This window comes from Marmota marmota, unplaced genomic scaffold, assembly GCF_001458135.2.
Source record: "Marmota marmota marmota unplaced genomic scaffold, marMar, whole genome shotgun sequence".
Taxonomy (NCBI): Eukaryota; Metazoa; Chordata; class Mammalia; order Rodentia; family Sciuridae; genus Marmota; species Marmota marmota.
This window is the reverse complement of record NW_026000079.1, coordinates 2731945-2747639: the sequence shown is the minus strand read 5'-3', so window position 1 is coordinate 2747639 and position 15695 is coordinate 2731945. Positions and strand designations below refer to the sequence as shown.

Here is a 15695-nt window from a genome sequence, read left to right as displayed (position 1 = left end):
CCTCCATGTCCCCACCCCCTCACCCAGGCCCCAGCCCTGTCCTCCTCCCCTTCCCTCCTGCCCCATTTCTCCAGGGTCCCTATACACCTCCAGTGTCCCCGAGGGTCCCACCGCCACCCCCCAGCTCCCCCAGCCTCTCCCCTGCAAGTCCCGCCCCAGGAAGCCCACCCAGGTCGGGGGAGCTGAGAGCTGCACCCCGCACCTCCCAGCTGTGCACCGGCTGCTGAGCTGGGGGCTGCCCGCCCCCTGTCACCAGTTCCTGTGGCGCCTGCCCGGCCAGTTTCCGGTCACTGCTTTCCTGCTGGGAGCAGGCACTGGGGGACTCTTGGCCATAGGTGAGGGTGGAGGCAGAAGGTCAGGGGGTGGACAGGACTGGACCAGGACTGTCGGTTGACCTTGGACTTGACCCCTGCCCTAGGCCTCTTCCAGCTCCTGGTGAACCCCATGGACATCTACGAGGAACAGAAGATGGTGGCCATCTACGGCTTGGTGGGTCAGTGCTTGCAGGGGCGCTTGCAGCCGCCCAGTCTTGGTTGCTGGGAAGGAATCAGAGCTTGGTTCCTCTGTGGCGTCAGCCTCCTCTAGGCCTCCAGGGGGAGGTCCCGAGGGAAGAGGCCCAACATAAGAAGGCACCTTCCTGTCCTGGGCCTTAGGGAGTCCCCACAGCGGGAGGGACTCCCGACTGCCACGTGCGATAGTGCAAACCCCATCTCCCTCCTCACCCCCCTCTCTTCTGAGCTCCTGGCCTTTCCTTCTCCTCCTGAGAAGATGGTCCACTCGTTCATTCAGCATCCCTGAGCGTCTGCGAGGCTGAGCCACGGGCAGGCCGGCAGGCGCCCACTGATTCCAGCGGAGAGAGTGACCATCAGCGAGCGATAAACAGAAGGGCACTCCTGGCGGGGGGGGGGGGTCGAGCTTGTGGCAGAGCGTTAGCCTAAGGTGAGCGAAGCCCTGGGTTCAGTCCTAGGACGGCAAACAGCAGAAGAGGAAAGAAATCAAAGAAAGAAAGAGAGCATTTCTTTTTTTTTTTTAACGTTTATTTATTTATGTATCTTTAGCTTTAGGCGGACACACTATTTTGATTTTATGTGGTGCTGAGGATCGAACCCAGTGCCTCACGCCTGCTAGGCGAGCGCCTACCATGAGCCCCAGCCCCAGCCCCAAGAGAGCATTTCTGATGGTGACAAATGGCATGAACTGAGGAATGTGACAGAAAGGGGCTGAAGGGCGGTTAGGGAAGGCAAGTCAGAGAGGGTGACCCCTGACACACAGTGGTGCTGGGGACAGAGGGAGGTAGAGGGTCACACGCGCCAGGCAGCTCTCTGGCCCTGAAGGTGACATCGGAATGCTGGACTGCAAGAACCGAAAACCCACCTAAAAGTGGTCTGACCATAGAGGAAGTTTATTATCTCACTTAACGAAGAGGTTCAAGGTGCGGTGGTTTTGGAGCGTGCATCATTAAACAGCTCAGCAACCCCATCAAAGAGCCAGGCTCCTGGGCTGGGGATGTGGCTCAGGGGTCGAATGCTAACCTAGCATGCATCGAGGCCCAGGTTCAATCCCCAGTACCACAGACAGCAACAGAAACAGACCCAGGGTCCTTCTCTCTTTTCTCTGTTGATCTTAATCCATCCATCACTCCTCTTCAGGTTACAAAATGGCTGCAGCAACTCCAGGCATCACATTGCCATACGAAAGGCCAGAAAAGAGAGGAAGGAGTTTCCCTTTCTTACATCCCTTTTATGGAAGTAGGAAAATTTCCCTTTAATCTCCCTGGCAGGCTTTCTCTCACATCTCTTTGATCAGTACAAGGCACACCCTTTCCTGAACCTGTCCTATGCAACAGGAACGGAGTTAGCAGTGCCACCAATTTATTGAAAGAATAAAGGAGAATCTTTGGTCAGAAGGCCAAGACCAAGACCACAGAACAAATTACTGCATTGTGTGTGTGTGTGTGTGTGTGTGTGTGTTACCAGGGATTGAACCTAGCGGCCCTCAACCACTGAACCACATCCCAAGCCCTTTTTATTTCTTATTTTGAGACAGCGACTCACTAAGCTATTTTATGGCCTCACTAAGTTGCTGAGGCTGGCCTCCAATTTGCCATCCTCCTGTCTCAGCCTTCCAAGTCACTAGGATTACAGGCATGCGCCCCTGCACTGGACAAAAACCACTTTTCCGCTGACCACCGTGTTCACACATGTTCTATAATGACCTTTCCCACAGACCCTTAGCTTTCCAGGTACTTTCTTGGGGAAGACCCAGTCCTGCTCCAACATTCATGCTTTATTTTTAGGGATTAAGCAGTCCAGTCTTCTCTGCATCAGGATTTCAAGGTCACACCCATTCTCCAGTGTCCCCCCTCCCCCCCCTGCTCAGCCTGGCCCACTGCGGGTGGGGGGCTGCGGTGAGGAGGGGCTTGGCTGCTCTTTCACTTTTTTCTCCGCTTCCTTCCCTTGCTGGTTCTTCTGATGTCAGAAAGCAGATTAGAAGAATCAGAGGAAAGGGGACAAAGTCTGAAGTCACCAGGGCTGATACAATTCCTCCACCGGGGCCCTCCGAGTGGCAGGCAGCCCCGGCTTCTCAGAGCCCATTTATGGTCTCTTTGGAGGCTCTGTGTGTAGCTGAGCGGCCCAGTTTCCTGCAGAGGGCGGTTCTATCTGGATAAGCTCCAAGGAAGCCCCCTTCGCCTCCTTCCTTAGGGGTCCTCCCCCCCCCAGGCTGCCTCCTGCTTGCAGGGCCACACGGGTGGCTCCAGGCTGCCATCTTCCAACGTGTGTTGGAGGCAATGCTCACCCCCTTGCCTGCCGAATGAGACAGTGGGCACCGTGTCTGCCCTCTCCCTGCCCTGGGCTCTCCACTGAGGCCCATGTGACACCCATTCTCTCCATAGATGATTCCTGCCCATGCCAACCACTCTACTCTTTGAGAAAACTCACATTTCTGGTCTTTTTATATAAATTAGCTGGTGGGGGAAGGAAAGACTCATCTTGCCCTTTTTTTTTTTTTTTTTTGGTACTAGGGATTGAACCTAGGGCTGATTGACCACTAAGCCACATCCCCAGCCCTGTTTTTACACCTTTATTTTTATTTGTTTATTTCTATGTGGTGCTGGGGATCGAACCCAGTGCCTCACACGTGCTAGGCTGCTAGGCGAGCGCTCTGCCCCTGAGCCACAACATCACCACCCTCCCCCCGCAAATTTAATTTAGAGACAGGCTCTTTCTGTGTTGCTTAGGGCCTCGCTAAATTGCTGAGGCTGGCTTTGAACTCACCATCCTCCTGCCTCAGCCTCCCAGCCCCTGGGATTAGGTGGGCATCATGGTGCCCTGCCTTGGTTTTTCTCTTTTGATAAACCTAAAAAAGATACCAAAAAGCTCCATGGGGCTTTTTTTGTTGAAACACAGGGCAACTATTTGTCAACTATTGTCCTCAGCTGGTGTCTCTGGCCACAAGACCAGGAGCACAGGACGAGTCCCTTTCAATGTCCCGTAATACCGTGATTGGTTGAGACAGGTCCAGACTTACCCCCCAGGGGCCAGGGCAGGACCAGGCCGCTGCCCTTGAACAAAACCCAAGCTGTGTTAGCAAGAGAGAAGGCAGGAAAAGTGCAGGGTGGCACCCGCTGGGCTTTGCCACAAACCTGTATGACTAGGTGGGGCTGGCACTGAGGAAGAGGGGAGGGGCGATGCCGGCCCAGCAGCCAGGGCACCTGAGAGGAGCAATGGCAGCCAGGTGGGTGGACACGGCGGGCGACGGCCGAGGAGCATGAGATCACTTCCAAAGGTGGGCAGGGGCCCGAGTGCCAAGATCTAGGGGCCTTCCCTGTCCAAGAGTCTGGGCTTTACCCACCAGCAGGGAAGAAAATCACGGATGATTCCAGGCCGGACGGTTAGGATCCGATTTATGCTTTTTTTTTTTTTTTTAACAGGATCATTCTAGAACAGCTTTGTGAAAATGGAAGGGTAAAGCAGCAAGAGGGGAAGAGGAAGACCAGTTAGAAGGGACCTAGTCAGCCAGGGACTGGGGCGGGTGCTCAGAGGTAGAGCACCTGGTCCGGGAAGTTCCAGGTCATGGGTTTGATCCCTGGCGCCACCACAACAAGGAAGTTTCTTGTCCCTGTGAGACGTCTTAGGGACCCTGAGAGGACAGTGGAGATGGAACAAGGACGTCTAAGGGCTTGGGCTTTGCTTTGACCACCACTGAGCACACCCTGCCAAGGGCACAGGAACCTTCTAGCGTTCTTGACCAGCCTAAGCTGGGCCTTGGGCCTGGAATGTCATCTGGGCCTGTGGACAACACTTACTCATCTCCAGGCCCAGATGACACGTCCTCTCCTTTGTCCACCCCCGGCCCCACCCATCCCTGCAGAAGCATCCCGCCCTCCTTGGCTCCTGGCTCAGAGCCTGGGAGTCATTTGTTGACTTGAGGTCTCCTCCCTGGGTCATGAGCTTCGGCAGCTCACTGTCTCCTTGAGACCACAGTGAGACGCAGGTGACACTGCTGAAACCCACCAGGACGGGTAGGGCACGGGAAGGAGGGCTCCCGGAGGGCAGAGACCGAGTGATGTAGGTGTGGAGGGGGGCCCTGCCCTCTCTCCATCACTGAGCACGAGGGCCTTTTCCAGAATTTTCCTCTTGTCCTCTGCTCTTTCGTCACTTAGAGTAAGTGTGACTCCAGTGTTTCCCTCCCTGACACACACAGGCACGCCCAGACACACGCCCGTCAGGCAGCGACCATGACGCTTCTGTCTCTAGCCCCCTCTCCCTGCCCTTCCAGAGACGGGCACTCTGTAAATGGCTGTTGAATGAATGAGTGGCCCAGAAGGGCCATCCGAGCCAGTGGGGGCCAGGGCAGGATGGTGGCCAGTTCAGAAGGGAGTTGGGACAGGTAGGGGATCTGGTAAACGTGGCGGGCAAGGCGGCTTCCTCACCCTGCCTCAACATCCCCTGGGCTCTCCTGACAGGCTTGGGAGCCCTAGGCTGGGGGACGTCCCCTCACGTCCGCTGTGCCAGCCTCCTGCTAGTGCCCAAGATGCTGGGCAAAGAGGGCAGGCTGTTCATCCTGGGATACGCCTTGGCTGCTATCTACGCAGGTGAGGGGTGTTCCTGAGCGCCAGTTAGTGACACTGGGTGGAACGTCCCATGGGGACCGGGCCTGGTGACAGAGAAAAGAGAGGGGGTGGTTCTAATCTGAGCTGTGGCAGCTCACAGGGTGTCCCTAACCCCCCACCCCCGGACCTCCCTAGTTGACCAGGAGAAAGAGTCAAGGCTTCTTGGCCCGTCACTGCACAGTGCCAGGAGGGGGTTGCTCCACACAGAGGAGCTAGGGATGCGTTTGAGAAAGTCCTGGCCCCACAGGGAAGTGACCAACGGGGCCTCTTCCTCCAGGGCCAGTGGCCAATCTGCAGCACAACCTCAATGAAGTGATAGCATCTCTGGGCTGCACCGTGGAGCATCAGATCAAGAACGCCCGCGCGGCCTGGCGCATCTCCACAGCCCCCCTGCGAGCAGTGTTCAAGGACCTACTGGTCAGGACTCTGCACAGACGAGGCCTGGGGGTCCCTTTCCCTGTGGCCTGGGTTTGCAGTTTCCTAGTGGGGATACGGCGAGTTTCTGGGGTTTTGTTTGTTGTTTTTTTTTTTCAGAACTGTCCCCAAACATTGCAGAATATGCCCAGACCTGCTGAGTACAGTGACACCCACCTGTAATCCCAGAGACTCAGGAGGCTGAGGCAGGAGGATCACAAGCCTGAGCTCTACCTGGGCAGCTTAGTGAGACCCTGTCTCAAAATAAAAAAAATGAAAGGGCTGGGGATGTAGCTCAGTGACAAGCACCCGGGGTTCAGTCCCAGTACCATTCCCACGCACATAAGGAAAATGCCCCGTCCTGGGGCTCCGAGTTCCAGGAAACCCCTGCCCCTTGTTAGGACATGCCCCACGGATCTTTCCAAATACCTGAGTGGGCCGAGCTCCGAGTAGGTGAACCAGAATGTTGGGAATGGCGCTTGGGCTTTGAAGAGCAGGCTTTGAAGTGTTGAAGAGAAGGGACGTTGGGGAGATGGGACCCCAGGGCTGGGCAGTTGGGGATTCAGATGGCATGATGATCTGAGAGGTCAGGGCTGAGGGGAGAAGTCCAAGGACCAGTAAGGATGTGGAATGGGAAGCCTGAGAGGGACTGGAGGCCTGGGAGGTCAGTGGGCAGCTGGGGAGAGGGGAGGCCCCGGGGCCGCTGGGAGGAGAGGCCGAGCCGTGGGCTAGCTCCCTGTAGGCCCGAGTATGACCTGGTGACGAAAGGTTGGGGAGCAGAAGCCCCGGACCCCACGCCTCCTGCTTTCCTCCCTCCAACCCCAGAGCAGCAGAGCATCGTTGAAAGCAGAAACGAAGAACATTTCCACCTCCTTTGAGGACCTGGATGCCCAGGTGAATAGTGAGGCTGGCTTCGTTCCTGAGGATGCCGCGGACTCGGAAGAAACAGCCCAAGGTGCCCAGGCCCGCGGGGCCCCACGCTCCAGACTCCACCTCTCCACCCAGAAGATGTATGAGCTCAAGACCAAGCTGCGCTGCTCCTGTGAGGGAGCCCCGGGGAGCACAGGGAGGGGCAGGCCACAGCGCCGAGGGCCAGGTCAGGGCGTGGGGACCTCAGACACCGCCACCCCTTCCTGCAGATGTGGTGAACCGGGCCATACTCAGCTGCCATCGCTGGTTTGACCAAAAGCATAAGGAGTGCATGCGGCGAATCTCAGTCCCGCTCTTCAACCACTTGTTCTGCCTGCCCATGAAGTTCAAGTTCTTCTGTGACATTGCCAAGGGTCAGCACGTGAGAGCAGGGTGGGGAGCCGAGTCCTAGGGGACCTCCATAGGTGTGAGGCAGGAAAGCAATCATGTGGAGAGGGACCCACCCAGCTCTGTGACCCCAGTGACTTACAGCCAAAGCCCTGCTTTGCCTCTTCATCTGAAAGATCCACGTTATAGTGCTCATTGTTTTTGTACCAGGTGCTTAACCACTGAGCCACATCCCCAGCCCTTTATCGTATTTTATTTAGAGACAGGGTCTCTCTGAGCTGCTTAGGGCTCAGTTGCTGAGGCTGGCTTTGAATTTGCCATCCTCCTGCCTCAGCCTCTCACGCTGCTGGGATTACAGGTGTGCGCCACCTGGCTTTTTTAGGGGTTTTGAGGACGTAAGGATATAATGCACCTGGAGCAGGTAACAGAGCTGGTACGGAGGGGAATCCTCATCAGTATCTGGCATGGTTAGGAACAGGTGAAACTGGGAGTCAGGGATCAGACCTTGTTTCCGGAAGGAAAAATCCAAAGGTGGGGGGTAGGAGGAAATCAGTGTGGTAGAACGTCACGGACAGAGAGACGGAAAAATCTAAAAATCAGGCTGAAGAGGCTCACAGGAGGGCAGGCAGGCCAGCCAGGCCCAGGCCTGCAGGCCTCAAGCGAAGACACTGACCTGGTCCCACCGTCTGTCAGTGATGGAGGTTTGGTGTCGCAGTCGCATCCCAGTGGAAGGCAACTTTGGGCAGACCTACGACTCCCTCAACCAATCCATTCGTGGTCTGGATGAGGAATTTTCAGCCAATATTGACATCAAGGTAGGAGACACGGACGTGGGTGGATGTGTGGGGGCGAACAGGGAGAAGGGGGACAGCATTAGAGAGGAAAGATAGACAGGCCCAAGTAAGAGGAGCCTGGGGGTGAGAGGGGAACAGGAGGGAGGGACGATGGCGTGTGTGGGGCGATCACGCGGAGACTCTGGTGGGCATGGACCTGGCTTGGAGAGGAAATGGTCATCCGGGTAGAGACGGTGTCGGCTAATACAGGTGCAGAGGAGCAAGACTGTCATAGAACAAGGTGAGCAGATAAAGGGACAAGTCCTGAAGGTCCCCGGAGGCTCCTGGGGCTGGCGTGGAAGAGGCTGGTGTGGCCGGGCTGCAGGAGGCTGCTCTGCACGTGTCCCCGCAGGAGGAGAGGCAGGCCGCGGTGCTGGGCGTCAACCTGAGCTGGCAGCACGTGAGCACGGAGGTGCGGGAATTCGTGCAACGGCAAGAAGCCCGGCTGGAGTGGGCCCTGGGGCTGCTGCACGTGCTGATGTCCTGCGCCTTCCTGCTGGTCCTCCACTCGTGAGCAGCCTCTTCCTCCCCCGGGGCGGGAGCCCCATGCTGAGGGAGGCTGTCAAGAGGGAAGGACAGAGCCCATCCCCGGCTCTGAGCCCCAGTGCCATTTGCCTCTGGTTTTGCCTTTTTTATGATCCCGGGTTGTTGTTTACAGAAAGTCAAAGGACGGGTGGCATTTTTGCAGGAAGAAATGTTACCCAGGTTCCCACCATCTTAAAAGGGCAACGGTCTTCATTTATCTACCTCCTTCCAGCCTTTATCCCAATACTGACTTTTTTCTTTAACATTTAGCTCTGACTTTTGATTTTTCTCTTGCCCTTCATATTCCCTTGGCTCTGACTTTGTGCCATTTTTATCGTCCAATTTTGCTTTCATTCTCTCCTGCCTGCTGCGTTGGCAGCCACTGTCCCTCCATCTAGAACAAAGTCCTCTACCCCACCCAGCCTGGCGTCCAGCGGGGCTGCCCTGGGCCTCTCTCTGCTCCGGTTTCCCTGCCGACTTCTGGACCCTCTATTTCCTGTCTCCACCCCCAAATGCCTGAGACGGGCAGAGGCTAGGCAAGGGCTGCCATGGGGGCCCTTGCTCTCTGTCCCTGTTCATGAGGCTTGAGAGACAGAAAAGTGAATGGTTCCGTGTGTACCCAGGGCCCGGGAGAGGACAAAGGTGAATGAGCCATATTCCTGCCCTCCAGATACTCCTGGTCTAGTTCTGTGGTGAAAGAGACACCCGGAAGGCTGAGATGGCTCTTGAGGGCCGGACCAGGAACTGGCTATGGGACAGGTGTGAGACCTGAGGAGGTGCCTCTGGAAGGGCCATAACTGGGTTCCAAAAGGCAGCATGTGAGGGGCCACGGTCAAGGATAGGAAGGGTGATGTCTTGAACAGGCTCTTGGTTATCTGCAGGGTGTAGAGGGCAGAGACGGGGGTGGAGGACTGGGACAAAGTCGACATGACCAGAAGAGTGTGGAAAGCCCTGCAGGAGGGCCCTGAGCTGGGGGTGGTTGCAAGTTGGCAGCCTGGGAGCCAGGAAGCCAGCCTGAGTGAGGGCAGGAAGTTGGCCTGCGATGGAAGGAGGAAGGGCAAGTGCACAGCAGTTCTCAGAGCTAGCTTGGGGAGGGAAGGAAGGAGGCACCAGTCAAAAGCCATTTCCAGGCTTTCTACCTGGGTGAGGTCATACTCCAAAGGGACAGGAAGCCCCAGCAGGGTAACAGTAGGTCTCTCCACAAGGGGGCGCTCCTACTCTGCCTTTGCATTTATAGTATTTCCAACAGGCAAAGATGGGATTTTTACAGGGTCCCAGAACCAATAGCATTGGAATTTATGTTTCACACTTCACCGAGTTTATTCAATGTACTTTCACAGTGTAGAATACATTCCCAACAATTAACATTTTTCCCTTAGGGAACCGAAGCATTGTGTGGGATTGGGGGAGACACATAAAGGATGGCTACACATGCCCACAAGCCAACACCACTGTGGAACTCAGGGGGAGCCAGGCAAGGGCGAGAGTGCATGCATGAGCCAGGGAAAAGGAAAGTGGTAGCTTTGGATGAGTTTTGCTTGAGGTAGGAGACGGGCTGTGGGCAAAGCCGAGAGGCAGGGACTTGGGGAGAGAACGTGGGAGTCACAGTGCGCTGCGATTCCCGCAACCTAGAGGAGTGTCTCGTCTCTGTGCCTCGCGTGATATTCATCCTGCCAGATGCCCGAAGCCCCTACCTCACATGTGCACACCCACCTCTGTCCAAGCCTCCCCTCCCCTCCTCTAGCCACTGTGGCTCAGCAGTCACGAGGGTGGACAGCTGGAAGGCAGGGCCGGAGCCTCCTTCCCTAGTCATGACCACCGCTTAGCACAGAGCCCAGAACCTACGGGTGCTCAGTGAACCCTGGTTGGTGGGCGGCTCAGTGTCTGGTCGGGTGGGTGAGGAACCCTGGAGCGGAAGATGGCACATCCGGAGCCACCCGTCCACAGGTGCTTCTCCTACATGGACAGCTATAACGGGGACATTCGCTTTGACAACATCTACATCAGCACCTACTTCTGTCAGATCGACGAGCGCAGGAGGAAGCTGGTCAGCACTAAGCCCTGCCTTGCTGTGTGTCCCTGTGGGCTTCAGCTCCAGGAGGGCAGAGGGGAGAGGGCAAAGGCCCCAGGGTTCCTCTGTCGGGCTGTTTTCCAGGGTAAACAGACTCTGCTGCCCCTCCGCAAGGCTGAGGAGAAAACTGTCGTCTTCCCCTTCAAGCCCACCATCCAGGCTCAAGAAATGCAGAACCTGGTGAGGACAGCGAGGGCGCAGGGCTGGGGGCGCAGCCACAGGCTGCTGAGGGTGGGGGGCAAAGGGCACCCGAGGGTGCTCCCTGCCAGGGAAGGTGGTGGCCCAGCCCTACCCTGGGCTCCTTGTGCAGGGGAAGGAGCTCCTGGGCACGCTGCCCATTGCGCTGCTGCTGCTGCTGCTGTGCGGGCTGGACTGGGCGCTCTACTCGGTCTTTGACACCATCCGCCAGCACTCCTTCCAGCAGTACTCCTTCCGCAGTGAGCCTGCCCCCCCCCAGGCTCTGCAGAGTCCCTGGGGAACTCCCACCCCACGCAGCCGCCCCACCCGGTCACCTCCTCCTGCTTCTTCTGCTCTGCTTCCTGTGGCTCCTTGTCCTCCCGAGGTCAAATCTCAGCCCTGCAAACTGACATGGGCCTCAGTCAACCCTGTACACTTACAATAGGAAGGGGTCTCAAGATTCCCTGAAGTCCTAAACCAGGCAAGGCCCAGCATGCCTGCAATCCCAGAGACTCAGGAGGCTAATGCAGGAGGCTCCCAAGTTAGAGCCCAGCCTGGGCAACTTCAAATAAAAAGGGCCAAGGATGTGGCTCAGTGGGAGGGCACTCCTGGGTTCCACCAAACAAAACTTCTAGTATGGACTCCTCCCCCACCTCCAGTCCGGCCTGTCCATCTCTCTACCCACTTAACGCCCACTCTTTCCTGACCCCCTCATCTGGCCTCAGGCAGTCATAAACTGGAGGTGAAGGTAGGGGGAGACTCCATGCTTGCCCGGCTTCTTCGGAAAACCATTGGGGCCCTGAACACCTCCTCAGACACAGTTGTGGAATCAAACAACCTGCGTGAGTGATGCCGGAAGTTTAGATCAGAGGAATGGCGGGGGGGGGGGGGGGGGACGTTGCTGAGAGCTGGGTTCCTGTGGCCCAATGGCAATAATGAGGATATGATTTTGAGAAAAAGGAAAAGAAGGTTTATTGCTTTGCTAGCAAAGGAGAAACACAAGGGACTCCTGTCCCAAAGGCTGTGATTCTGCCCATCAGCAGGAATAGGGAGCTTTTTAAAGAGGTGACTCAAAGGCTACATTCCACGTGTTCTCCACGGAGTGGTAACTCACTGGCTAATTTGGGAGACAGTCATTTCTGAGATCTTCTGTTACCATCCCCAAAGTCTGGATGACTTCGTTCCTATGGTGGGTGTGTACTCTCGGGACAGATAACTCTGCCAAGGATGGGGAACAAAGGTAATCCTGTTTCCCCTGAGATTAGGGAGGGGAGGGATTAGGGAGGAGCAGGGAGAGAGGAGGAGAAAGAAATGTCCATTTTAAAAATAGGTTGCAGTGGCAGAGCAGCAAGGGCTGTATTCAGCATAAAGTGGACACTGTTACTGGGTCAAAAGATCCAAGGTAAAGAGCTGAAGGACTGGGCTGGGACGGAGCTCAGTTGGTAGTGGGCCTGCCTTGCATGCACAAGGCCCTGGGTTTGATCCCCAGCACCAAAAAAAGAGAGTTGAGGGTCTGATTGGGCCTGGGGTGGAGAGATGGGGCTGGCATGCTTGAGCTGGAGGAATTGGCACATCCTCAAGGAGAGCTTGGTCAGAAAAGTCCAGTCTGGGGGTCTAGAGTCTTAGGGCCACAGGTCCCAGCCCTCTAGAGCGGTGCTGTCCAACGGAAGTTTCTGCCCTGATGTGGATTTTCAGGATGGGTATCACGTTAAGCAAACAGCCGGATGGTCTAGTAGCTTCCATGTTGAGCAGGGGAATCCAGTCCTGCTCTGCGCCTCCCACAGGGCTAGGGAGTCAACCAGGATGGCCCTGACCTGCTGACAGGCCTCCCCCTTCCTAGCCTGCCTGCCCCAGCCCATGTGCATGGATGCCAGGGCCTACTGGAGGGCCTCACTGCCCATTGTCCTGCTGGTGTGTCTCTGCCTAGCCCAGGCTTTCGGCTACCGGCTCCGGAGGGTCATTGCAGCCTTCTATTTCCCCAAGGTATGACCCTCCCCAGAGCTTTCCAGGCCCACACGCGCACATGCACATGCACACGCACACACGCACACAGCTCCCTACAAAACACAGCTGCCTACAACGCCATTTTCCCCCTCCACACTGCTACCATCGTTGAACTGCTCTCCCTCCCCTAGCGAGAGAAGAAGCGGGTCCTGTTCCTCTACAATGATCTATTGAGGAAGAGAGCAGCTTTCACCAAACTGAGGAGGACTCTCATCATAAGGCGCGCTCAACAGCAGAGGGGTCCAGTAAGTCCAACCATGTGCGCCCCGCGGCTGTGCCTGGCACCGAGGACTGTGGGACAAGGGCCATCTCCCTTCAGTCCACTAAGCTCCCACCAGAGCCCTAGGCCTATAGGAACTGAGTGTCACGATTCATGCTAGTTCCTGAGTCAGAGCAGTGTCCATCCCCAGACCCAGGACTAGCCCAGTGTGAGATGGTCAGTGGGCCATCTGGAAGCAGGAAGAGAGCGGATCAGAATCTGGGTGCAGTTGTATACCCATAATCCTAATTTCTCAGGAGGCTGAGTCAGGATTGTACGTTTGAGGCCAGCCTGGGCAATTCAGCAAGACTGTGTCTCAAAAAAAAAAAAAAAAAAAATATATATATATATATATACATATAAAAGGGCTGGGATGTAGCTCAGTGGTACAGCACCCTGGGTTCAGTCCCCAGCTTTGAAAAGAAAAGAAAAAGACCTGATGCGGCCTGGCACAAGGAAATCAAGGGGATTCATCAGAAAGAGGGGACCAAGGCACAGCACTGGTTCTGCTGAGGGGACTTCAACTAGTTCAGTGCAGTTCAGAGGAGGGGAAGCGGGGGTCAGGAAGGCCTCCGACGGGCACATGAGGCGTATGGGCACAGCGCCAAGTCTGGAGTCTGGAGAACCAGGTTCTAGTCGACATGCTCTTGTTAAGGAGCCCTAAGCTGGGCACCGGGGTGCGTGCTGTCATCCCAACACTCCAGGAGGCTGAGGCCCGAGGATCACAAGTTTGAGTCCTGTCTTGGGCAAACTCAGCAAGACCCTCAGCAACTTAGTGAGAACCTGTCAAAAACTAAAATGGGCCGGGACCTGGCTCAGTGGTAAAGAACTCCTGGGTTCAATCCCTAGGAAATCCCTAGGAAAAAAGTTGTATGACCTTGGCCAAGGTCCTCACTAGGCCTCATTTTCTTGCTCTGAAGAATGGGGAAGCCCTCTCACTAGAGATCAGAGTTGCCGGCAGATGCCATAAAGGATTTGAACCCTAGCTCTTCCCAGTGGAGCACCTTGTTTAACTGCTGTGCCTTGGTTTTTCCCTTCAGTGAAATGTGGTTAACGACTCCATCTGGTTTTGTTTTATTTTTTGGTACCAGGGATTGAACCCAGAGTGTTTAACCATGGAGCCACATCCCCAGCCCTTTTTATATTTCGTTTAGTTGCTTAGGGCCTCACTAAGTTGCTGAGGCTGGCTTTGAACTCATGATCCTCCTGCCTCAGCCTCCTAAATACAGGTATGCACCACCACACCTGGCTTTCATCTGGTTGTTGTAAGGATTACATGACATGGTTCCGGATGAGTGTTTGCTGTCATTGTCTACCTCTGGGCAAATGAACAACTCTCCAAGCATCAATTTTCTCACCTGAAACAGAAATGATAGTGATGACAATATCTGCCATACATGGTGTGCGTGTGTGTGTGTGCGTGTGTGTGTGTACCATGCTGGGAATGGAAGGGGTCTCACAAGAGGCATCCTCTGTCTCTGAGCTATACCCCCAGCCTATAAAGTTGTTTATGAATTGAGTTAATTTACTCCAGTCTTTCAGCGCAGGGCCCAGCATTATAAGCAGAACAATGAATGGCAGCCACACTGGTTTAGTCAACCCTCACAAAGTTCACAGAGATGAGAAAGCTCATAAGCTTTTTCCTCCAGTGCCTAAACCTCCCTGGTCCCCCGTGACACACAATAGAGACCAAATGAATGTCTGATGGAAAAATGACCATCCTGGGATTCCATGACCTTGTCCTGAAGTAAACTGAAAGTAACTCAGTGGTCAAGCACTTGTGTAGCCTGCACAGGCTCTGGGTTCCATCCCCAGCAACACACACACACACACACACACACACACACACACACTGTAAGGGACATGCATTCTAAACTAAGTGCAAAGACCTGGACCTCAAGGGAGTGCCCAGTGCCATGGGCTGGGCTAAGGAGAAGGCCCACAGAAGAGGCGGTATCCAGGGAGGTAGGACAGAGGCTACAGAGAGACAGATAATGGAAGCCTCTGAAGGCCAAACCCAGGAGAACTCCTGTAGTCTGGCAGGCAGAGAGGCAAAGAGGTACCTGACAAAATGGCCTGTAGAGGAAACCTTGCAATTGTGGGGGGAAAGGGTGTGTGGAGGTGGGGAACCTAAAGATAAGAAGGCTTGTCATTTGGAATCAGGGGACCTGGATCGGGCCAGGTTTGATTTACTGTCCTCATGCCTTTAGAAGAGTCACTTCATCTTTCCAGAGAGTCACCTTTCTCACCTGTTAAGTGGGGATAATAATAGTCAGTCTGTCTGCCCTACCCACTTCTCAGCCTCACCGGGGGAACAAAATAAGATGATTCACAAATGCAAATGACAGTGTTCTGACATATCCCTACGGTGGCCCTGGAGACCACAGCCTGTCCAGGCTCCATTCTGAAGTCGGGACCTACTGCCATAGGGTCTTCTTTGCTCAACCCAGTCCCCTCCAACACGTGGGCACCGTTAGTCCTTGGGACCTCAGACAGGCCTGTCCCGAGCCCCTGGCCATCCCTTTTTCCTTCCTCTCACTTCCGGACTGGCACTAACCACCGCCACCTCCTAACAGCGCCACCACCTGGTGGACACCCTGCACCAGCGCTGCCCGCTCCTGCGCCGCTGGCTGCGCCGGCGATGCGTAGTGTGCCAGGCGCCCGAGACACCCGAGTCCTACGTGTGCCCAACGCCAGAATGCGATGCCGTGTACTGCCAGTCGTGCTGGAACGACATGAAGAATCTGTGCCCGGTCTGCACACCCCGCGAGGAGCTCTCCTCCTCTGCTTACAGCGACAGCAACGATGACCTTAAGTACGCGGAGTGAGGGGCGTACCTCTGGCTTCCGCCCACCTTCCCGTTTAATAAAACGTTTTGCTGGCTCCTGCCGCCCGCGCTTCGCTGGGGTCTGGGATCGGGGAGCTGGACGCTGCCTAGCAGGCAGTCGGGAGAGCTACCCTCTTGACCCCCACGGGGCCGGGCCACGGACCTGAGGCGAGGCTCCTAAGGGGGTGCCGGGCGCCGGCCGGAGCGCGGGAGGG

At 55.8% G+C, this 15695-nt stretch overlaps 2 protein-coding genes across 2 annotated transcripts in view; both read left to right on the top strand.

Moving 5' to 3' along the window:
• Positions 1–3757: 3757 nt before the first annotated feature.
• The window catches only part of Adam15 (ADAM metallopeptidase domain 15), a 25377-nt gene continuing 13439 nt past the window's right edge, over positions 3758–15695 (top strand). The window contains 7 exon segments of the mRNA XM_015502650.2: positions 3758–3891; positions 4967–5095; positions 5391–5530; positions 6353–6569; positions 6667–6810; positions 7478–7599; positions 7970–8085. Coding sequence (XP_015358136.2) covers positions 5035–5095; positions 5391–5530; positions 6353–6569; positions 6667–6810; positions 7478–7599; positions 7970–8085 — 800 coding nt within the window. The 5' untranslated portion in view covers positions 3758–3891; positions 4967–5034.
• Positions 8142–15536, top strand: Dcst1 (DC-STAMP domain containing 1). Its single transcript, XM_048814764.1, has 8 exons — positions 8142–8901; positions 10090–10189; positions 10298–10393; positions 10524–10650; positions 11116–11232; positions 12231–12373; positions 12526–12639; positions 15230–15536. The coding sequence occupies exons 1-8, from the start codon at positions 8861–8863 to the stop codon at positions 15479–15481; spliced, it is 990 nt and encodes a 329-aa protein (XP_048670721.1). The 5' UTR covers positions 8142–8860; the 3' UTR covers positions 15482–15536.

What these genes read in the sequence shown, in the direction of transcription:
- Dcst1 (XM_048814764.1), top strand. Translation starts at nt 8,861, where the DNA reads ATGGCTCTTGAGGGCCGGACCAGGAACTGGCTATGGGACAG. An exon ending in TGTGGAATCAAACAACCTGC is followed by an intron (nt 11,233 to 12,230) that starts GTGAGTGATGCC and finishes CCCCCTTCCTAG; the next exon opens with CCTGCCTGCCCCAGCCCATG. An exon ending in CTCAACAGCAGAGGGGTCCA is followed by an intron (nt 12,640 to 15,229) that starts GTAAGTCCAACC and finishes ACCTCCTAACAG; the next exon opens with CGCCACCACCTGGTGGACAC.